Source organism: Ascaphus truei, chromosome 1, assembly GCF_040206685.1.
Source record: "Ascaphus truei isolate aAscTru1 chromosome 1, aAscTru1.hap1, whole genome shotgun sequence".
Lineage (NCBI taxonomy): Eukaryota > Metazoa > Chordata > Amphibia > Anura > Ascaphidae > Ascaphus > Ascaphus truei.
The window spans coordinates 444,587,631-444,612,649 of NC_134483.1; the positions used below are offsets into that span (position 1 = coordinate 444,587,631).

At 42.6% G+C, this 25,019-nt stretch overlaps 1 protein-coding gene and 1 long non-coding RNA gene across 3 annotated transcripts in view; one reads left to right on the forward strand and one right to left on the reverse strand.

The window, feature by feature from the left end:
• The window catches only part of LOC142503686 (uncharacterized), a 94,735-nt gene that overhangs the window by 64,579 nt on the left and 5,137 nt on the right, over window positions 1-25,019 (forward strand). The window lies entirely within an intron of this gene.
• The window catches only part of MYOZ2 (myozenin 2), a 68,269-nt gene that overhangs the window by 11,634 nt on the left and 31,616 nt on the right, over window positions 1-25,019 (reverse strand). For both annotated transcript variants that reach the window (XM_075616255.1, XM_075616263.1), the window contains 2 exons: window positions 11,655-11,824; window positions 1,851-1,962 (listed from right to left, as the gene is read on the reverse strand). In XM_075616255.1, the coding sequence (XP_075472370.1) occupies window positions 1,851-1,962; window positions 11,655-11,824 (282 nt within the window). The remainder of the gene's footprint in view (window positions 1-1,850; window positions 1,963-11,654; window positions 11,825-25,019) is intronic.

Below are 25,019 nucleotides of genomic sequence, written 5' to 3' on the forward strand. Positions count from 1 at the left end.
ATGCTCATGATTTGCAATTTGACACAACATACTGCTCTGAATATTGGATACAAAAGTAAATAATAGGATCAGCACTCAGATATATTACAATTTATATAAAAAAAATAACAATGTATACAAAAAGGAATTTCTAACGCAGTATAGTACCTGTTATTTTAATACAAAAACCCTTACAGGGTATGCAGCAAAAAAGTCATAACAAAATAAAGACAAGTTATAAGACAACATAGTTTGGGCACATACTGTATGTACTCACAAGGCGACGTTTCTGGCCCGGGCCCTTTCCTCTGGCTTGATCATTGTTTATTTATGGCCAGTGGTGGAGGTATTGGATCTACGTAAGCATCTATTAAACCCCGGTGAGGTTTCTTTTTATACCAAGTTAACAAATGTAGTGAGTCCAAGTTTGACTTGTTTTTCTGCTCTGAATGTTCGTGCAGTAACATACACTGCACATAACTATTTACACCGACTCCTGTTTATTACAGCTTTGAGAGCACAGTACAGTATTTTACAAAAATGTGCTGTAATTTTGAATGGAAACTTCTAGATATTGTAAGGACACTCTATTTGTCTGTTGGAAAGGGCTATAGACATATAGTAGCAGCTTTATCACAAAGTCGCAAAACAGTAGTGTAGAACAGCGGTGCGCAAACTGGGGGGCGCGAGATTCTTCTGGGGGGCGGGGACGGTTGCAGAGGCCCAACGCTCTTCCCCAAGGCATTTAATTTAATGCCAGGGGATCGCATGAGGCCCCTGCAACACTCCACTTACCTTGTTCAGCCGGTTGTGTGACGCATCTCCATGGCAACGTGGCGTCAAATGACGCCTCAGGGCCATGTGATGTCACATGCGTCAAATGACGCAGCGGGTGACATGACATCACATGACCCCACAGCGTCATTTGACGCGGATGTAAGGTGGGGGGGCGCCTTAATGGGGCAAGATATACAGGGGGGCGCAGCAGGAAAAGTTTACGCTCCCCTGGTGTAGAAATCCTATGAGTGTCCTTATCACGTCCACTGAATGTTATAGGGGCCAGCATGGTGGGGGCCCACATAAGCTGCACTGGGGTTTTGCATTCTTGTTGAGCACATAGCGATTTCACACAAAAGGGAGTAGCCAGAGGAAATCAAACTCCACCCAGGTCTTTGCTCACCATGCTTACAAACAAATTCATATTTAAAAATATCTATATGTGTTGGTTTTTGGTTAAAAAAACATTGCTCATTCAGATTTAGGGGAATAAATACTAAGCAGTTGTCTGCAAGAAGACACCATCTGGAGCTGCAAGACACCTGGCTGCTTAGCCTAATTTCTTACACATCACTGCCGTTACTAAATATTGGTCTGAGGAGGGACTCTCTCTTTAAATCCAAGCACTTAAACAAAAAAAAATATATATTTTTTCATACACAGGATTGAAGCAGGGGGTCTCCAGAGCTGAATCCTGATCATTTCAGGTCCGGGACCCCTTGCTTCAGCTTCCACATATACTTACCTCCGTAGAAGGTGCCGGTAGCTGCTCTGCTAGCAGGGATCACGTAATGGCCGTTTTTCAAAGCTACTGCGCCTTGCGGGCCAATAGGAAGCCGTGACGTCATCAGGTTCGGCTTCCAATTTTCTCGCTTGACGCTTCAAACTTTAAAGCCCAGTTAGCTAAACTGGAACAGCTACCAGCACCCTGTACAGAGGTAAGTATCTGCGGAAGCTGAAGCAAGAGGTCCCCGGACCTGAAATGATCAGGATTCAGCTCTGGAGACCCCCTGCTTCAATCCTGTGAAAAAAATATTATATTTTTTAAATGACTCAGGTCAAAATGTCTACCAGTTGACCAGATCGTTGCTTACCTGGTGCAATGGAGTCAGGGTTGTGGGGGCTTCGAGGGTCTGGTGTGTTTGGAGGTGTCTGTGGGGCTTGTTGCTGGCCGGAAACCGTATCTCCTTCAGTTTTTCCATTTTGCTGAAGGCAGAGGGAAGATAAGGACGTTTACATGAATTGTGTGCACAAGTTTAAACGAACATGACAGAAAAACATGCGTTGCAATAAATAGAATTCACAGTGGCAAATACAAACATGTTTGCAGGGAGCTTGAAGTTTTCTACTGTGCTGGGACGCTGGGAATAGCCATAAGGTTTCTTGCGGTCTTGCTGTAAAGTGTTTTATAGAATAGCAGAACTTAGTGAATATGGGCCCAAACCTCTCTCTCATTCACAATCACACAGGCCTGGAGGAAGCGAGATCTCCGTGCAATCTCGCACCTTATTGCAGGGGTGCGCAAACTTCCTGCGCTGCGCCCCCCCCCGCCTGCTCTCCCCCTGTGTCGCGCCCCCACTGCGGCGTCAAATGATGCCTCAGGGTCGTGACATCATGTCACGTGACCCACAGCGTCATTTGATGCCGCGTCTCCATGGCTATGGGCGTCAAATGACACTGCGTTGCCACGGAGACAAGTGGACACAGAAGCCAGGTATGTGAGCCGCACCCCTCCAAAAAAGGCTCTCGCCCCTCCCCCCCAATTTGCGCACCGCTGCTTTATTGAACAGCGCATGAATGCCTAATTTTGCAAGATTTTAAGAGATCTCTTCGTCTGCGTACCGCATGATCACAAACTAAAATGGCCATTCAGTTTAATAAACAGGCCCCAATAAGTGGAAACAATGTACGTTGATATCCTCTATTATATACTCCCTGCACATGCTGATATGTTATATCTGTGTTTATTTAAAGCTTTGTAACATGGTAAAATGGCTGCTATTTCATAATATAGGAATGATTGTGGCTTGCTGGCTAATGTGACCCTGACGTGTCATTTGATGTCACGTTGCCACGACGACGCGTCGCTGGAAGCCAAGGTAAGGGAAGTTGCAGAGGCCTCGCGCAGTTCCCCGGCATTGAATTTAAATGCCTTGGGGAAGAGCGCGGGGCCTCTGTAACCGCCGTGCCCCCACTGGAAAATCTCCCACCCCCCAGATTGCACACCCCTGCCCTAATACATTGTTTGGGTATGGCACTTAATACCTTCCATTGAAATAGCTTGAAGTATCATATAAATATATATATTATGAATAATATAAAAGTCAGAAACACATGAATAGATGCATTTGTAACATGTCATTTAGTTTGTGATATAAACTGTCAGCAACAAAGCAGTTCAACATGCACTCGCTTCCAGGCACATATTAAACTCTCCTTGTAAACGGTTTCCCCTGCTGCTCCGTATCCTCCCGAGATCACCGGGCTAGTAAACTTCAACAGGAAAAAAACAAGTAAGGAGCGCAACGGGGAGACGTGCAAGTATGAAAATATTGCTCTATATAAAAAAGAGTAATAAAAGACTCACACCTAGAATGACATGTCTGCGCATAGACTCACTGGTGGCACTAGGTTTGGGCATATTATACTGTGTGGTACAGGGTACTGTTTCTTGTGTGTTCAGTAAAGGTTGTTATTATATACCCGAGTGTGTGTATTACTGGTATTGTTCCTGTGAGGGGCTTATCACACAACGTTGGGAACTCTCGCAGGTGGAGGTGCTGCACCGAGACGAACGAGATATCACCCGAGGCTCCCAGTGGCGGAGGCTCAGGCCTCCTTGTAGCCAACAGGTAATAGCAGTACTGGTAGTTCCTCCTCAGACACGGGGGGTGAAAGGGGGCTGCATACATATATATATACACATATATATGATACCCAAATAGGCTGTGCCTCTTACAAAAGTTAACCCTATACATTTGTACTACATTGACACAAACAAACAAATAAAACGGCTGCATTTTACAACATGACTTCAGTTTGCAAAAAATATACAAATGATGAACATATATAGAAATTATGTCTATATGGAATGTGATGGGATATAAAAATAATAAAAATGACAATGAGAAATGGGAATAAATAAAACAATAACATAAATTATAACAGCCTCTCAAGGGTTAAATGAGATGGTGGAGTTAAATCTGTTTTTTTAGATAATATTCCCCCTGTTCCATATGTATTCTATATTCTATTCACTATCACTTTATCCTGCTGAGGGATCATTATGTTTCATGTTGTCCATTGAGAGGGTGCTCCAATTTATAATTAGCCCTTTAATATTTTATTATGTGTATACAGTATATATATGTGTGTGTGTGTGTGTGTGTACAGGTAGTCCTCGTTATCCAACGTTTCACTTTACAACGAATGGCATATCCAACACTTTACAATGCAACCCTAAGGGCCGTTTTTTGACACCGGAATGCGTTATCCGACGCCTGAATGCGTTATCCAACGCCTGAATGCGTTATCCGACGCTCACTGCCACTGATTAACATGGGACTCACTTTACAACGGTTTCACTATCCAACGCTACTTCCAGAACGGATTCCGTTGGATAACCGAGGACTGCCTGAATTTGCATGTATATACATATGTGTATGTATTATAATTTATTTTATTGTTTTATTTATCCTCATTTCTCATTGTAATTTTTATGTAATTCTAGATGCAGGTCTTTTATTACTCTTTTTATATAAAGCAATGTGTTATAAACTGTAGAATGTTGTTGATTGGTTAAAGTTAATGTAGGATATGTTTGTCAGAGTTACCATGATATGCTATATACAGTATTGTTTACTTACTAAAATATGTGGATACACCAAAGATAACATCATTTTTTTTTTCTTAACAATAATTACAAAGAGAGAGAAATAGTGAACTTTATATTTATTTACACATACAGTTCAATCACTGTGGGAGGAAATTAACAGGAAAAAACAGTTGCAGACAACAAGTCACTAAACTAAAGTAAACGTATCTCTTCCTCTTCTTGGCAGTGGAAGGGACAGGCTCACTAGGCCCCTTCTAAGTGGTCTTCCCGGCCTTAATGGAGCTTGGCCCACTTGCTGAAGGAGGAGGAACAATAGGAGTTGATAGAAGGAGAAAAACCCTTGATTTGGCCAACACTTGGCTGGATGCAGCTGGTGTGGTCACAATAGAATGCGCACGCAAGCTCTCAGTAGCTGCCCAGGTTAGGCCATTTACTGCACCACTAAGTAGGGACAAACTATTAATTAAATTGGTGCTATGTTGCCACAGGGGAGGTGTTACCCCTCTGTAATGGCGGCTACAATTTCTTGGACTTGTTGGCCAAATGCATATCCATCTGCCGATATGCAGAATTATGCATTTAAAACAGCTGATACTGCAGAATGGCCTGATCATAATACTCTAATGTGCGATCAGCTGCCGGAGGAGGTGAACGTGCCGGACCAGGAGAAAACAAGTGAAGGGGAAGCTGTTGGAACTAGAGCAGCAGGTGTAGGAGCTGGAGCTGCATACTCCTCAGGTGGAAATACAGTCACTGTGTCCTCCTCTTGAAGCTTTTCCTAACCGCCATGGAGTTTTCCAACTGTGCAGATGGGTTTCCGCGTGATGGTCCTTCAGAACGGGTACATAATATGCTCAAATAGCGTACTACAGTCTTTGGCCAGCATTTCGTCCGGAGCGCATGCGCATGCGCGACAGGCGGGAGCTGTAGAAGGAGTGTGTGTGGAGGAAAACAAACGGAAGGAGACCCGGTTCGTTCACGAGTTCCTGGAGATCCTCCCTGCTGTTTACTGGACCCTGCGCACCATCCTAACACCTTACCAGCTGGAACGGAGGCCACGAGAGACCACGCATTCTTTGGAAGGACGTTCTGTGGAGTCTGGAGACATCTCCTCTCTATGCCAATAGTTATTGGCCGCTTGTGAGTTTTTAATCTCTATTTTATTTATTGTTAATAAACAGTGTTACACTATATTTCCCTTCTCTTCCCTATTTTGAGGAATCATCAAGACGTCCCCCGTCTCCCCCCCCCCCATCTGTACTAGAGGACCAGTTATTTGATGTAAGTGTGTTCCCCTTTTTAAAGCTATAAGGTACTCCTATGTATTGAATTACCCCTGATTGTGGTCCCCCATTTCTTCTTTACGTGGCATGGCCTATAGTATACTTGAAAAGTAGGAGGTCATACATCTAAGCATGTCACATATAGGTTATTGTGAGAATTACCCACCACATGTATGTGTGACTGCCTTGCAAATATGTGTGTCTGATCTACAAGGTTGTGTATAATGTTACGTGTATACTTTAGATTGATACACACTGTATAATATAAGGGTAAAAGGGGACGATAGACAGCACTCTGATGGTGTTAAATATATGCAATTGCAGAGTGCACAGAACAAAAGGGGACCCTTATTCCCCTGTATAGTACTAACAAGTCTACGTAAGTACCAGCACTCACTGTCTAATAGCTAAATGATGAAAACAGTTGTAATGCAGAATAAACATTTAATAATAAAATGAACCAGAAATAAATCAAATGTGTTTGCAGAAACCAGTATCACAAATGGGCATGTCACAAAGTGAGGGGTGGGGGGGGGGAAAGGAAAAGGGGAAAAAACATGAAACACAAGGAATATACACAAAAAACGGAGAACGGAAAGTATGTTAGGGGGGCGACGTTTCGAGGGACTACCTCTTCATCTGGCCCATTCCCCCTGGTCCAAAAGGACCGAGAGGTACTTCCCTAAGCCTCCCTTCCCCTATACCTGGTCAAATCAGACACCCCTGAAAATAGCTAGTAAACATATAGTGTAAGCTAAATACAGCTAAACAGCTAATAGCAGGGCAGCAAGAATCCACTAATGGTACAGTTAAAGCTGAACACAGCTTGCAAGAAAGCAGCTTGCAAATGAGCACCAAGAGTCCACACAGTCAGTGAAAGGTTAATGAGAAAAATAAATGAAGTGGTCAAACCCTCAGTGGCTCTGCTCCTTCAGCTGCTCGTGTCCAGCACTCCACTATATGTTTACTAGCTATTTTCAGGGGTGTCTGATTTGACCAGGTATAGGGGAAGGGAGGCTTAAGGAAGTACCTCTCGGTCCTTTTGGACCAGGGGGAATGGGCCAGATGAAGAGTTTGTCCCTCGAAACGTCGCCCCCCTAGCATACTTTCCGTTCTCCCGTTTTTGTGTATATTCCTTGTGTTTCATGTTTTTTCCCCTTTTCCTTTCCCCCCCCCCACCCCTCACTTTGTGACATGCCCATTTGTGATACTGGTTTCTGCAAACACATTTGATTTATTTCTGGTTCATTTAATTATTAAATGTTTATTCGGCATTACAACTGTTTTCATCATTTAGCTGTTAGACAGTGAGTGCTGGTACTTACGTAGATTTGTTAACACTGTATAATATGTGTAGTCTGTTTTTACTTACAGGTTGCTCCTCTGTAAGATCCTCTCTGTCCACCAGTCCTGAGAATCTGACTACCTGTGAAGGTGAGAGTTGTCTAGTGTTGGTCCCTCTGCTGTGCGACTCGCCTGGGCAGCATGATCAGCCAGTTTCTTTTTGACCTTCCTTTTACTGTCTGCCCATCTTTTCTTCAGTATGTTCACAGACCACAGATCAGACAGTATTGCCAAGTCATTTATTTGCATGAGCATTTGGCTCCACAAGTGTATTTTCTCTGCAGCGCTTGTTTTGGAACACAGTACACCAGATAATTTTGAACCCATTAATTTCAACCACCATTAATTCACCCCATTAATGAGGAACTACCATTTTCTTATCAGTAAATTGAATGCTCCTGATTCTTCCAGCAGCAAGATCAGCAGCAGTAGCAGAGGTAGAAGCCTCCTCAGCCATATTCACACCTGTAGGGTCCAGCTAATATGGCTGAAAAACCTTCCCTATGTACTATATTATGTATTTACTTGAATTTTAATGTGCATATGCGTTAATTGGAACGCACATTATATTTTTCCCAATGCGCATGCGCATTGTATTGTTTCTCACATATCACGCTATTAACATACTCACCACTACATATATCACTATGATACAACTTATGGTGACGGACGCTATTTTTGCATATCATTAGCTTTGTGGATACCCGTTAAGGGAAAATTATGTTTGCTACCTATTAAGGTAACATGACGTTACTTGCCCTGAATTAACAGAGCTTTGTGGATCTGGGCCCAAATCCTCTAAATCCTCAACTTTTCATTGTGAAAACACTTTTAGCCTATTGTTAAGTTCCCTATTACCTGTGTAATATGCATTACCTATGGCTATTATTTATATAGTGGGCTCACTAATAACTGCATCTAAAACACCTCCATGTTTCCTCTACAGAGAAATGAAGATAATAGATTTATGTACGTGTTTACGTACAATGCTTTATCCCCCTCACATCATAGAAAATACATTGAAAATAATGTTTCATCTGAATGCAAAAGACGGAGGAAGGTTTTTGTTAATAATGGAATGCTTCTTTGGATTTTTTTTTAAATAACAAAACTATGAAACAGTTCTTGCCACAGTCTGAAACTCCCCCCCGCCCCCAAATGATCAAAACCAGGATATTTTTCCCTTCCCAGGACACCTATGACATAGATAGAGAAAAAGACTGTAATGTGAGTGTGGTCCCTCTGGCATTGAAGAGGTTAAGGGTGCTGGTTTAAGATTAGCTAAGGAAACAATAAAGTCTACTTCAAAGTTAAACTGGAAAAGGCGCTGGAAGAATAAAAAGGAAAGAATGCGAGGAATGTAGTAACAATTTCAAAGAAAATGCAAGGAAATATGGAACTACAATATACTTCCTTTAGCCAATCCAGCGGCCTCTCCATTATATTCCTATGACTCATGCTGTCTACATGTTTCACATCGTACTCGTAGGCAGCAGCTTTGTTATTATTGTACATAGTGTACATTATACTGCTTTCTTTCAATCACCTGTCGAGCATGGTAGAGGGAGGAAATGATGTAAACATTAACAAAAAATGAGTCAGATACTCTCGGATAAAAGTGAGCTGGTGAGAATTGCCCACTGCCTGGGAATAAACCTCAACCCATTTCATATGGATAAGGAGCCAATGGGGTCTATTGTTCTTATTCTTTTTGGATTACCGGGGCCTTTGGTATTATGTTTATTATTATTATTATTATTATTATGTAATCCAGCACTCACCGATCTTGTAGAAAATGTAGTCTTCATAAGGAAATTATCAAACCAAGATGCTGCTGGCTCTCCTTTGAAAACATTGGTCCATATTCGATATGCTGTAAAGTCATCTTCCACTTGTTTAGGAGGGTGTTAACTCAATTAAAACGAGTGGAGCTTTAATATTCTCTTATTGAATAAGGACCTATGACTGAAATTCTTCTTCGGACATTGGGCAGAAATCTATGAAACCTTTCATTTGCTATCTTTTTAAGATGAAACTGTGACACTGTGTGCTCATTTGCATGTCATTTCCCAGAATCCCTTGCTGCACTGGAAGCACTGTTTGCTTAGAGATAATAGTGAAAACAGGGTTGCAGACCTGTCTTAGGCATGTGAAGGTGCTCACAAGTGAGATTTTATTTGCTGTAAGCTGAAATTGAAATGCCATTTGTCTCTTTTACTTTTGTGTGCTAAATGAATGGATATATACTCAAAATGTAGCCAATAATTTCAATATATTATTATTCACTTTACCATTCATATAGGTAGTAAAATGACTGACATTGGTTTAATTCTAGGTATATCCACATGTCATTATATAACTCATTGTAATGCCATGTAGTAAAGAAAGAAGGCTAGGTACTTCCCAAGATGTAATAATGACTGTATGGTATGTTGTACATTACTGTACTGTGCTTGGATTCCGGAAACCCCATTATTGCAGCACAAAGGTGGTTTGTTGTCGATGTTTCACGTGCCTTGTAAAAAGACTTGACAGCATGTCAGATGATGTAACCTCGCATTCCTGTTATATCAGGACTCTGATTAAACAGTGACTAACACCTCTCTCTACAGCAGGATGTCAGTGAAAGATACCTAAAGTAAATGTAAGAGAGTAATCATGGAGTGGGGAAGCTGTCAAGGAAGAAAAAAAAAATCTGTAGCCTAGCAATGAAGAAGGCGTTTTCACACCACTGCAGGTTTCTGTAGTAATAGGACATGTTTCAGGTTTCTAGACATTAGCATGAACACAAAGGCAAGCACAACATGATCTATCCTTCACTTGGATTCAATGGCAGTGAACATCCCTGAGATGATTTGTGAGGCGGCAGTCCTACTCAGCTCAGCACGTTATATTTCATTAGAAATAACTAGGAAATTCATCTACTCATTCTGTTATTTTGTGTAGAAGTTTCAGGTTGTTGTTGTTGTGTTTTTAGGGGGGCTGTTTACAAAAGCTGTCTCTCTGACCGAATTCAGTGAAAAAAGAGAATCAAAAAAGGAAAACGAATAGTTTTACTGAACCAAAACAGTTTCTTTGCAATAACGCAGAAATAATCGACAAGGAAGGCTTAGACACACTGAGTTATTGTTTATTGTCCCCTGTGACTGTTCTATTGTCTGTGCCTGATGATCTGTGCCATGATGGTCCCACTATTGCCATTCCCATAATGAGGATACAGTAATAATTATGTTATATAAGAGCAACATAGAAGGCTAATGATCACCCAAATAGTTTATTCTTTATTTTGTGCTACCTGATCCACAGAAATATAAATTGTGGAAGAGTCACTAAGATATGTTGCGGGTTAACGCACCTTATCCGGCATCAACTGCCACTCAATGTACAACAGTTAACGCTGGGTTTGGTGTGTTACCCCACAACGAGCCTTAGTGAATCTCCACATAATAATTTCCTTCTAGGTCTCAAGGTCTTATACTAATATCTTTCACTGCAGAAGCTAATGTAATAGCCGGCATTGCCCTATTTAAACAATCTGTATAGCTCACTTGTGAGGTCAGACGTAAAGATGTATGAATGTGTTAGAGTTCACGGGCAAAAAAGTTGTGAAAGTTTTAGTTTTTTTTACCCAGTTAGAGAAGTTGCCATCAATGTTTATACTCCCGGGTGAGTCTATAGTTTCTCCAGTTTGGCGACGTTGGTGAGTTTAGAAAGAAGGCTTTCAATTCCGGGGAGGGTCGAGGCATTTAATCAAAAATGTTCAAAAGCATCAAGGATACAGGACGGAGGAAGGAATGCTACAGTATGAGGTGATTGTTCAAGGAAAAAATGCCGAAATATGCCTGCAACTGTGGAGGAGACTGATACAGTAACTGAATTCAAGCTGGAAACAAATGGAATATACCAGGCATCAAATGGGGTCTAATGAATTACAGCAGCTTTGGAAAATGAGCAAATTAAATAGGGCAAGTATTCCTTATCTACCATCACACTTTATGTTTCTATGTACTCCTGAAAAAAAAAAACTTGTGCCAAATAAAGTATTCAGACCTAAAATATTTGAAAAACCTCAAACAATTGTCTTCTGTAATTGTCCTACACTTGTCCTCTGTCTGTCTTTGACGCCTTCTTTACCAGATGGGCACATAGCAGCCACCCTATAGTTAGACATGCCTTCCATTTCCAAATGCCAATCGAGAAATTCTCGCTGTGGGGAAATAACTCTGGTCTGTGATGAAAGATGGAATAGGCAGGTCCTTGATTGCAAAGAAAGTATCCATGACTTTGCGTTGGAAATATTGTATGCACCTCAATGACTTTTATTTGACCACTCATCTTGGCACTGCAGTGTGGCAACACTTCATCATTCTCTTGAGCACCACCATAACACAAAAACATATCTCAAAAACTGAACATCTTAAATGGGAAATACTCACTATTGCCTGATTTTTTAGTTCATAGGGAAAGTTTTCAAAAGTGTACTTGTCTGATCTCCGCTGTCGCATCTTAAAGAGCCTGGCTCCCCGGTTACTGAAGAGAGACAATTCTTCCAGCATGATGTCCCTTGGGGCGCTGATCTTTTTTCCAAAGTCCAGACCATCCGACTCTGTAACATGACACAAATATATAATTATTCCCATGTGGCCAATTTGCAGTTCCATAATCTGTAAATCAGTCTTATAAATTCACATTTATCCTCTGGTTCTGGCATGGAAGCGATCAGTATTACGTGTTGTGGCTTTCTTTTGCTTAATACATGTACTCTAGCTACATATAATAATGCCATACAGTGCCCACCGCTGTGCAAGCAGCTACGTCACACTCGAAAAGTCTTGAGATGATAACGTTTCAGACAAGAATGAAGACCCCTCATGACCCATTCACTTAAAGGGGTTGTAAGATGTCATCTGGCGCCGGAAGGTGCCTTGTGGAATAGCACTGCTTAGTAAATATGGGCTTTAATGTACCATTGTGCTATTTATTTCACACGCAATAACCCATGCAAGTCATTTTTCTTAAAGCAGAGCGTCTAGTACCTATTCATTCTTGGAAAACATGCGATTCTCTGTATTAAAGCAGTTAGTGCAATCACATTGGTCGCTGAGTAGTGCTTCTCCATCCTGTCTCTTTTATAATGAGAGTATCTAGCTAGGTATTATACCCCATATGAGTGAGCTTGCAATTTGGAAAGCATCACACTAAGATAGTTATTCATTAAACAGCGGTTGCTATTAGCAATCGTCCAAGTGAATAGTTTACATGATTATGCCATGTATTAAATGCGATGCACTTGCTCTTTTCCTGACATTTTACTTCAGTCACAGTAATTATAGATACAATGTTTAAAGGATTTGAGCAATAACACTGTACTATACACCAAATGTGTACACAGGCATATCCCGCATTAACGTACGCAATAGGTCCAGAGCATGTATGTAAAGCGAAAAATGTACTTAAAGTGAAGCACTACTTTTTCCACTTATCGATGCATGTACTGTACTGCAATCGTCATATACGTGCATAACCGATATAAATAACGCATTTGTAACAGGCTCTATAGTCTCCGCGCTTGCGCACAGCTTCGGTACAGGTAGGGAGCCGGTATTGCTGTTCAGGACGTGCTGACAGGCGCATGCACGAGCTGTCGTTTGCCTATTGGGCGATATGGCCTTACTCGCAAGTGTACTTAATGTGAGTGTCCTTAAACCGGGGTATGCCTGTAGTTACTATAGAGTTACCGTTATTATGAGAACTCCACTGGGTGATATTAGTTCTATTATTTCTATATTGGTTTTGACTCTAGTGCAATCAGAATGTGACATTCCATCTCCCTATAAAAGAAGAGCTGAACAAGAGGAATTCATTGCATCATAAGTATATATGTTACATCCCGTCTACGTGTGAATACATTCATTTTAGGTGGTGCAATATTATTAGCATTAGTAAGCAAGATGAAGAATGCTTACATGTGATAATACACATAGGATAATATATGTATACATTTATATATCATTATCATTCTGCATCATTTGCCTCCCCTTTCTTGGGGTAGTTTACATATTTAGAATTGACCTAGTATTAACTTTTTCTTCCTGAGAAACGTGTGTAAAAACAGTTAATACATTTAGGGCAGATAAAAGAAGGAATTATTTAATAATGCAATAATTACCAGCTTACATGCTGTTAATACATTGTATTAGACTTGACACAAGGGGCCAACTGCAGTAAGCTCAGTCAAATCAGGGCAAATAACATCAGGTTACCTAAATAGGTAACAGACATTATTTCACGCAAGCTAATTATATGCAAAAACAATGGCCATTGTTTCATTCACAAGCATAGGGTTAACATTAGGTTAATTTAGCATTAACTTGTGTTAGCTTCAAATAACCTGACATTAATTCATGTGTTACATAAAGGTGGCATTAGCTCCATCCAGACCCTGAAATATGGGTTTTGCTGAGGGGAGAGTCCTATTTTACTAGAGTCCCAACTGATTATATATACATATATACATACATAAGGTTGAGTCAATAAGTTACAATTATTGTGTCATGCACATAGCATCATACTATAAGAGGAACAACATATTATAATCCAAGAAAGCTAATACATGCCTCTCTGTAATCTATAGAAAGCAACCCAAATTAAGATCTTCGTTAAGACCCTTTGGGGTCATTGTATTTAATTTGTATATGATGTTTGCTTCCCATCTGTAATAAAATGTTATTTCTGCTTCCACCTCTGTTGAGGACATGTGCCTGTGCAAGTGGCATGCACCGGAAGGTTGCCAGGCTATGTTTCTATTGTTTAAAATGTCTAGCTACTGGTAAATGTCTCAATTCATCCTGGCCAGTAGTCTCCAGAAGGGCCTTGCGGATAGAGGATCTATGCATGGCAATTCTTTCCTTCAACATTCTTGAACTTTTCCCCCACGTAATATAGTCCACATGGGCATCTGATGATGTACCTTACGAAGCGAGACTCCCAAGACAATGCCACTACTGACTCTTTTGTAGGTCACGCTACTTCCAGCCAGCAGAAACCCCCGTTACCAGACCCAGACATCGGGGGCCGACTAGGAGGGGGTGCTGGAATCCCAAGATTTCTGTCACATCAAACCAAGACCAAGGCAGGGAGCGGTGCCACAGGAAAAGGGCAGAAGCAATAATTAACAACTTCTCCTGATATATACTGACGCCAGCTGAAACTTCAGTACTCAATAGGGGTCTGTGTTAAATCCCTGCAAACTCACAAAATTCCTTTGATTGGGAGGTGGATTTATATCCATTGAATTGGCAATTGAAGCTAAGAGACTTTTTTTTTAGTAGAACTGATGAAATGTCGGATTCTGCAAATGTAACTATGGATATGGGCTCTATTCATAAATTTAAACCAAGAAGTATATTTGATCCACAAGTGGTCAATCATAGTATTTCAACATTTATGGGTTTGTTGGAAAAAGACACCAGGCAACCGATTAAGTGTCACAAAACAAGTTTTTATAACTTTACTAAAGAAGAACAAAGTGCTTTGAAATCACTTAAACAAAATAAGGACATCATTATAAAAGCTGCAGACAAGGGAGGGTGGAATAGAAGTGATGTCATATAAAGATTACCAGGAAGAGATTATGACTCAATAAACAACACAAGTAATTACAAAAAATTACCTTCTGACCCAACTACCATCTATAAAAGGGAAATAGATGCTATCATCAGGATGGGTAACAACAACGGATGGATTTCGGAGTATATTGCTAAATTCCTTACACAGGACTATCTGGTAATACCGGTAATGTACACATTACTGAAAATTCATAAATCCACTCCATTTCGCAATATGTGGACTTTTTTTACAACCCATGGTGTTGAGGATGACCTCCTATACTCGGGATACAACCAGCTTCATCGATCAATTGGCGGAGATTAAGCACGATCTAACGGACGTCATACTAGTTACTTTAGATGTCTTAAGCTTATATACCAATATTCTGCGTCAAGATGGAATTGTGGCTATCAGGAATCAACGAGGGAGACACCCCACACCAATAGGACCACCTGTGGAATTTCTTCTGGTATTGATTGAATTGATCCTCCATAAGAATTTTTTCAAGTTTGAGAAGTCATATTACTTACAAATAATGGGAACGGCGATGAGGTCCAATATGGCCCCATCGTACGCCAATCTCTTTATGGATGCCTATGCGAAAACCCACCTCCTCAATGATGCCCCACACTCTGAATGTATGATACGCTATTAAAGATATATAGATTATATATTTATGCTTTGGGGAGGAGCTAAAAGATCTCTTGGAGTGTGTGGCACACCGTAATGGGATACCATCAACAATAAGATTTACAGCATGTCATAGCCTGACAGAAATTACATTCCTGGATACGGTAGTCTTCTTGGACAATGGCAAGCTTGGAACACAGGTTTTTCACAAACCAACAGACAGGAACACTCTTCTGGATGCCAAAAGCCATCATCCATCATCATTGAAGAAAGGTCTCCCCTATTCGCAAATGTTGAGAGCAAGACGGATCACCAGTAATCCAATGGAGGTTGAGATTGCACTTGAAGAGATGGCGGACTGATTCAGAGAAAGAGGGTATGACAATGAGGAAATTGAGCTTGCCCTCATTAAAGCAAAATTTCCAACCAGAGAAGAACTTCTCATACCAGCTACCAGACAAAAGAATCTTGGTCGCTTTAATGTAGTTTCTACATACAGCACGTTTTCGAAGATGATACAAAACAGCATCCGGAACAACTGGCACATTCTAGCCAATGACAGAAAAATTGGAAAACATTTTACAGCACCACCATTTTTTTGTTATAAGAGGGGACGAAGTTTTGTGGATTCACTTACCCTATCTGACGCTGTGGATAAATATGTCACAGCTGAACCTGGCTAACTTAAATACGTGGTGTGCATAAATGTAAAGGATGCGTTAACTGTCAGTATCTACTACTGGGGAAAACATTTGCTCATCCGCATAATGGTACCCTTATCAAAATTACTAACTTTCTGAATTGTGAATCTCACTTCATAGTGAACATCATCAGATGCCCACGTGGACTATATTACGTGGGGAAAACTTCTAGAATGTTGAAGGAAAGAATTGCCATGCATAGATCCTCTATCCGCAAGGCCCTTCTGGAGACTACTGACCAGGATGAATTGAGACATTTACCAGTGGCTAGACATTTTAAACAATAGAAACATAGCCTGGCAACCTTCCGGTGCATGCCGATTGCACAGGCACATGTCCCCAACAGAGGTGGAAACAGAAATAAAATGTTATTACAGATGGAAGCAAAAATTATATACAAATTAAATACAATGACCCCAAAGGGTTTTAATGAAGATCTTAATTTGGGTTGCTTTCTATAGATTACACAGAGGCATGTATTAGCTTTCTTGGATTATAATATGTTGCTCTCTTATAGTATGATGCTATGTGCATGACACAATAATTGTATCTTATTAACTCGACCTTATGTGTATATATATATATGTTTGTGTGTCTCTGAGTTTTTTCTATTTTGACTATTCACCAGACACTGCATGACTATACCTCATTTGTGAGTTAATTGTTTTTATATTCTATCCTTGTTTGATTTATGTTTCCTTCTGTTTCTTCACTCCTTATCCTCACATATGTTGGTTTAAGAGAAGACAGTAACATTTGGTAGATGTCATGACTTGGGGAATAAGTTCGTAAAAAAAAAATTGCGCATGCGCGTCCAGGTTGCCTTGGTGACCAGCATGCTCTAGCTGCGTAAATCAGGACAGCTGATTTGGGAACAAGCCCGTGGATTCAAATACGCATGTGCATCAGGATCACGTAGGTGCCTGGAACGCTGTAGCTGCGCGAGTCAGGTACAGCTGATAGATGAACTCGTGACGGAGCAGATCTAACTGATTACCTGATAGAATTGGGGAATAAGCCAGTTAAGTCGAATACGCAGGTGCGCCAGGATCATCTAGGTGACCGGGACGCTTTAGTCGCGCGAGTCAAGTACAGCTGATAATTCAGTCTACACAGATTGTATGTACCTCCCACAAGATGGCGGCGCCACACCGGAGTGGATTTAACTGATTTTCGCGGGCTTCTCTGTATCATGCAATCCGGTATAGGTGTTTGTGTACACATTGGTGAAGGTATATAAATCGTTGTTTGTCAGTTTGTCTTTGCACCCCCCCTTGAGAAAGGTCCCGCTTCGGGATCGAAGCATCGGATTGGGCGTCTATATGCTACATGCTGAATACCCCTTTTTTTGGATTCTTGGACTGAGCGCTGTCTTTATTTACCTCTCACAAGAACGGTAATATCTTTTACAGTATTCTTATAGGACAAGTACCATTACTCTGTACTGTTACTTGGAGTACCAGCTACAGACTTTGTTTCTATATATATATATATATATATATATATGCAAATGTAAATACAACTGTATGCTCATCTGCATGTCTTAGGCAGGTCTGCAACCCCGCCTTTCCCCATCATCACCCAGCACACAGCACTTCCACTGCAGCAAGGGATTCTGGGAAATGACATGCAAATGAGCACACAGTGCCACTTTTTGCTTCAAAAACCACTTTTTACATGGTTCCCTATAGGCTTAAGCTTGCTGCATGATCACAGCTTTGAGCACAGCCAGGGTTAAGGTGCATACCCAGAAAACCACCCACAGACAGCTGTTTCGACTTTAATGGGTCTCATCAGTGTGGGGTTGATTAACTGGGTATACAAAGAAGCTAAAGGATGGGCCAACCATAATACTGAGTTAAGTTATGGTGAGTAAAAAAGTGACAAAAACTCTCCACAGCAAAGCAAATATGCAAATGTAAATACAACTGTATGCTCATCTGCATGTCTTAGGCAGGTCTGCAACCCCGCCTTTCCCCATCATCACCCAGCACACAGCACTCCCACTGCAGCAAGGGATTCTGGGAAATGACATGCAAATGAGCACACAGTGCCACTTTTTGCTTCAAAAACCACTTTTTACATGGTTCCCTGTAGGCTTAAGCTTGCTGCATTATCACAGCTTTGAGCACAGCCAGGGTTAAGGTGCATACCCAGAAAACCACCCACAGACAGCTGTTTCGACCTTAATGGGTCTCATCAGTGTGGGGTTGATTAACTGGGTATTCAAAGAAGCTAAAGGATGGGCCAACCATAATACTGAGTTAAGTTTTGGTGAGTGAAAAAAGTGACAAAAACCCTCCACAGCAAAGCAAATATGCAAATGTAAATACAACTGTATGCTCATCTGCATGTCTTAGGCAGGTCTGCAACCCCTCTGTGGCTAACGAAATGCTTTTATTTGTGCGAGCTTTCGAGATACACTGATTTCTTCTTCCGCGATGTTACAATGAATGAAGCAAGCATATATATATATATATATATATATATATATATATATATACACACACAAAAAAGACGGACAGAATCCCACTAATAGCACTCAAAAATAACCATGAATTACCCAAAGATAAAATAAATATAAAGGCTCGGGATCAGAAAATCAAATGAATTTTAATTGAACCAAAAAAGTAACACTTACAATTTAAAAAACATACAGAAAAACGGACCATGGAGAGAATCACCTAAAGTAATGAAAGAAAAATGATACCAAAAACCAATGTTAATGCAGTGACCTATAGAACCACTACCAAAATTCAATAAGGGCCGGCAGATTAAGGTCAAAGGTACAAACCTATCCAGTGTTTCATAAATTAACCCCAGATGAACCACTGCAAATATGGCATGGGTGGGAGCTATATAATCATACCCTGAGAAAAGAAACCATGCTGCTACTATAGAAATACTACAGCTACTAATAGCTGGCAAGTATGATAACTGACCAGAGGAGATATGCTACTCAATAAGCTTGTAAGTATGCATGTAAAAAAATGCAGCTCTGCATTACACAAAGGTGAGGAGGAGAAACACTGAATAAAAAGTTCAGCATGCAAATGCATAATTATCCACAGCAAACTAACAAAGGTAAATACATTGGATTGAGACTAAGGAGATGTGCCTGTATAGTGCTAATAAAGCCATAATAATGCTCCAACCGGGAGCTAGCCATAAATATTTAAACTGCACATACAGGCAAATCACCTGTAAACCACATCACATAACCATGGACACTGTTCCTTTTTAGGCAGAGGCAGCAAACACAATAGCCATGGGAGGAGGAGGAGGAGGAGGGGAGGCAAGGCGACGGCGAAACCGAGAGTAGTACGGCTACAGAGGAAAGAGCAAATAAAGGGAATACTTTAGAGGACGAACTGACTGTAATGAATCTGTCGGATATTATTTTTACATAATAAATTCGGAGTCCTCAAGCAAGGTCTGTCATTTTCACCAACCCACCAGATGGACAAATTTGAATGGGTGAAAGACCTCAATCTCTTTTGTCGAAAACATTTGCTTAATAAGTTTTTTTCTAAATCCACAGATCCGATGATACAATCGAGTGGAATCTATAGTTGGAGCAACACGGAACAGCAATTTATACGGGATATGGTGTCCGAGTTTACAGATAATTCAGATACAATCCCAAAATGACGCTCTCACTTTATCACAAATTAAGCCAAAATTTAAGTAGTAGCACTGGGTAACGTTGTTATTTGCTTTAGTGAAAAGGTGTTATGATTAATCTAATGGTAATTTAGGTTAAGGTTGAGTAAAGGACCTCAGTGGGCCACCGTGTTACTGTTGAGTTACAGTATACTGCAGTGTCCAGGCAAAGTCAAAACAATTCCTATTCTCATTGACTCATAATCATCACTCAATACCATGAACAAAACAGAAAGCCCACACATGCCATCAGCACCGCCACATCGAAGAGATGTCAGATGTGTGGTAAAGCCAATTCCGTCATCATGTCCAGATCAAGCTGGATCACACACATGCTCACTGGCATGGTGCCTACTACTAAAATCACCACTGCAATTAGGAAGCAGGCTGGGGATTTTTTTTGTTGATAGAGGATCAAGACAGTAGAGCCAGTGTGAATATGAACAACGTTACTATTTGTACTCTTTGCAAAAGAAAGGTCAACTCAGCGTGTGAAAACAAACAGCGATCTAAGTACTTTCTTCATGGAGCAACAGGCAGAGGCAGAGACACCTTAGACACCCACTAACACCATCCCTTCAAATACTGCTCTGTCTGCTACACCTCCTGTTGCTCCAAGGCAGGTTGGGAAGGGAGATAAAAGTACAAGAAAAAGAGGCAATATTCTGCATTATGTTTTTCTTTTATTACAAAATTGTAGCGGGGGTCTCTGGAGCTAAAGTGTTCTTTCAGGGCCGCCAACAGAAATCATGGGGCCCAGGACAAATGAAAGGAGCAGGGATCCACCCCCGCCCCAACCCATAGCGCACCTAGCATGAAAAAAAAAGAACAGTATCTAAAAGCAACATAGACATTATAAATAAATAGAGAAACTTCACCTTAAATGTAAGCAAAAATAATGTCTATTTATTGCAAAAGATTAAAAAAAATAGTTTAGCTTCTTTTTCATATCGTACAACAAAAATGTTTGTTATTTGTGTTTATGTATGATGTGCTTGGAGTTTTTTATTACAGTACCATCACCCGACCCTACAACCAAGCAGTCTAATCGCAGTTCTTTGTCACACTACATTATATTTGCACAATTCCTGAGCCCTCTTCCACATGCTTCCCAGTGTTAGAGAAGAGTTTAAATGAATGGGCCTAAATTCTTCTTCAACATGGGTCAGTGGCTTCACAGCATATTGGTATTAAAATATGATGGAAAGAGAGATATCAACGCTTGTTTTTCTGAGCACCAGGGTAGGTACCTTGCTTCAGTTCTGCCCCATTCGGGTCAGCTGGTGCTTTGCGGAATGTACAGAGGAGGAGATATGTAACATGATGCAGAAGTCAGAATGGGATTTGGCAACTTTTGCGTCAGTAATGGGCCATTTTTTTCTGTCTTCAAATGGCATCAAAAACTCTGCCAGAAGGTCCAACCCCACACATCAATAAGAATAAATAACATTTGGCAAACACTTCACTACAACAAGATAACAGCTTAACTTAACGACTCTATGAATAGATTTAGGAACATCTGGGGATGCGCATGAAGCTGGGGCGTGGGGGAGCTGGGTTGGCGGGCGCGGGCTCGCCACAGTGCTCTCCCTCCATCACACATTGGGAGCAGGGCAGCCCGCCGGACGCCACTCATCTCATCCCTGCAGGACGGACACCCTGCGCATGCGCGCCGAGACCTCTGCGCATGCGTACGGGCAGTGCTTGACAAATCACCCAAAATTCTACTCGCCAAACCAAAAAATCTACTCGCCACCTAGCCCCGCCCCCAGCCCCACCTTTAAAAAAAGAAATTTAATTAATTCCTAGAAAGAAGTAATAACATTAGTTTTTGACATAACAGTTTATTTATTTTATTACATGTATAGTTTACTACAATTAGTCCTTGTTACATAGTTACACGTGTGTGTGTGTGTATAAATGTCGGATGACCTCACTAATCTAGAAAAAAAAAAGCGCCAGATGTGAATGACTAGTTTCCTGAACCCCTTAACCAGTGTCAGGATGCCCCCACTTCACAATTTTCAAAAGCAGCAATCCCGCCTGGGATCTTACCTGATCCGCAGTCCCTCAATGTCCAGGTACCCTCATTCCCGCAATGTTATATATTGGAGGGGAGGTGTTCCCTACCTGTCTTCTGTTAGGGGGGATTCCGATGTCTCCCGTGTGAAGCTTGAGAGTCAGATCTGGAAGAAAGCAGTATAGGTTATTTCCGTGTAGGTACAGGGCAGATTAGATATATAGGGTAAATACGATATCCAGATCCAGAGTGTGAGACAGAAAGAGAGTGTGTGTGTGAGACAGAGAGTGTGTGTGTCTGTGTGTGGGAGACAGAGAGAGTGTCTGTGTGTGTGAGACAGTGTGTCTGTGTGTGACAGAGAGACAGAGAGACAGAGAGAGAGAGAGAGACAGAGAGACAGGGTGAGAAAGGGTGAGACAGAGTGACAGAGTGAGACAGGGTTAGACACGGTGGGTGGATAGGTGATTGACTGGAGACAAGGGAGGGGGGCATGGGAGACCAGGGGAGGCCGTTGGGGGCCAGGGGAGACTGGGGGCGGGGGATACATGGGAGGGGGGGGAAGGGGAGACCAAGGGGGGGGTGTGGGGCCAGGGAAGATCAGGGGGGACCAGGGGTTGGCCAGGGAAGACATGGGGGGAGGGGAGACCAGGGGGAGGGCCAGGGGAGACATGGGGGGGCAGAGGAGACATGAGACATGGGGGGGCAAGGGAAGCCATGGGGGGCCAGTGGAGACCAGGGGGGGCCAGAGGAGACCAAGGGGGGACCAGAGGAGACCAGGGGGGGACCAGAGGAGGCCGTGGAGGCCAAAGGAGATCAGGGAAGGATGTGTGGGGGCTAGAGGAGACCAGGGGGCGACAAGAGGGTACCAGGGGAGGCCATGGGGGGGCAGAGGAGACCAGGGGAGGCCATGGTGGGGCCAGAAGAGACCAGGGGAGGCCATGGGGGGGGGCCATTGGAGACAGTGGTGGGGCCATGGAGACCAGGGGTAAGGCATGGAGGGCATGGTACATTGCTTACCTGCTCTGTGCTGGATAGAAAAGAAATGACGCACTCAGAGCCTGGCTGCGAGCCAAAAAGAAAAAATCCTGGCAATGCACTAGACCAATCAGGTTGCGGAGGGCGGGGGGGTTCCGGGAGAGCAGGGGAAATGTAGGGATCCCCAGCGTGGCCAGGGGCGACAGGAAGGCCGGATTTGCCAACACTGAGCACACAGGGATCTTTTTTTTTGACACAGCTTTTTTTTTTTTAAACGGGCACGGCCACGCCCTGACTCACGGGGCTTGGGACGCAAACCCCGGCAGACCCACCCTGTTGACGGGCCTGTGTTCTTTTCAGCTCCGGTGACCCCCTACTTCCAGAGATAATTACCTCTGTAAGGGTGCCTTTTATCTCTGCTGCCAGGAAACTGTGTGCCTAACAAAAAGGGCGGCATTTGAATGTCCCGTGTCACGCATGCCAATAGGAACCCGTGATGTCATCTGTTGCGGCTTCCTAGTGGCCAGTGTTACCGGGACATTTAATCTGCACAGTCATACAGGCAGCCCCTACACAGGTAAGTATCCCTGGAAGCAGGGGGCCCCCGCAGCTGAAATGAATACAGTTCCACTCCAGAGACTCCCTGCATCATTTCCATGTAGTACCCTTTCTAAATTAGACCCCTGTTCTGCATGTAAGCTATGGCAGCTGCTGGCAGTGCCAGAGTTAACAGCTAGCTCAAGGTGAGTTAGTCTCCTGTTTATGTTATAATGTTGCATTTTCAGGCACATGCCTTGTCTGGTGAGGCCTTGGAAAGTGCTAGAAGGTCATGGGTCTGGTGGGGTGACACACTTGTGTAACCCTCCGTTCCCTATGCCTATGGGAAACCGCTGGCGATTACACTCACAGGAGACCTAAGCCTCCGCTTCTGGGAGTCTGGGGTGAGCTCTCTCTCTCTGTGCATCGCCTCCTCCCATGAGGATCCCAGGGTAAGCGGAATTAACTCCTCATAGGAAACAATACGACCATAATAATACAACCAATGTATATATAACACACTTTACTAACAGTAATAACACAATAATACAATTACACACACTTCATAACAATAATAAAGATTTCACACAATGATGGTTTCCCCAACGTACTGAGGGTGCCCTGGGCACATGAAACCCTGATGTCCGCAGAACAATTGTGTAAAGGTAGCGCTACCCTCATTGAGGTGTGGTGGTGCACGGTGGCTACCTTCCTGGCTACGACCAGGGAATTTGGGGAATCCTCTGTTAGCAGAGCAGCATCCGTGGTCCCATGATGCAGGGTCTGCAAAATTTTCCTCACTTCTTACAGTTGGTGGTCACGTGCGGTCTTGTCCGAAGGCTGCAGCGTGGGCATTTGTCCGATGGCACAGTGACACGGGTTGTGGGTCTATAAGGGGGAAGGGTCCCTATCTAGGGCTATCCCTACAATACTGTGCTCAAACAGTGATCAGGGCCTAACTGGGACCTTGGGGAAAAGGTCTGGTCTAGTCCAGGGGCTTAATAGCTCCCTGGACGCATCCGTCGTCTTTGCTGCCTCTCTGCCCACTCCCTCACCACTAACTGTCACCTCAGAATCCCGCTGACAGTTCTCTCTTTAAAAACGGGCGCTTGCGCAACATGCCACACAGCCTTCTGGGACTTGTGGTCTCTGCAGTGTTTTTAGCAATGCCTAAGATGGACGAATCTCCGGCCAGAACAGCGTATGCGCGTTGAAACAAAATGGCTGCTGCCAATCCTGCTCGATCGCGCGGGCAGTGGAGCCATTCCCAATGCCTGAGGTAGGAAGGGGGGCAGTAGGGGACCTCCGCTACACTTGCTACAGCTAGATCTGCCCAGTTACAGGTGGCAGAGTGTTCACACCCCCTGGGTATATAAGGTGGGGTCCCTTCTTATTCTAGAGAGTTCCAGACTCCAGGGGATGCAGCCAAAGCAGTCATTATATACTTCAGGCAGGAAGACAAAGGGAAAGCCTTCCTCCTTGTTGGAACAGACAGGGATGAGTTTCCTGAGTGTAGGGCCTTTGAACTAAGTGACCAAAATAGGCTACTTTTGTGTGGGAGGTGGTGAATCCAGGCTCGACGTTCAAGGAAAGGCATGAGGTCCTAGTTCTACATTGCCTACAGGGAACTCTTGTCTGGAGGAGGAAAGGTTTCTATTTTAGGGAGG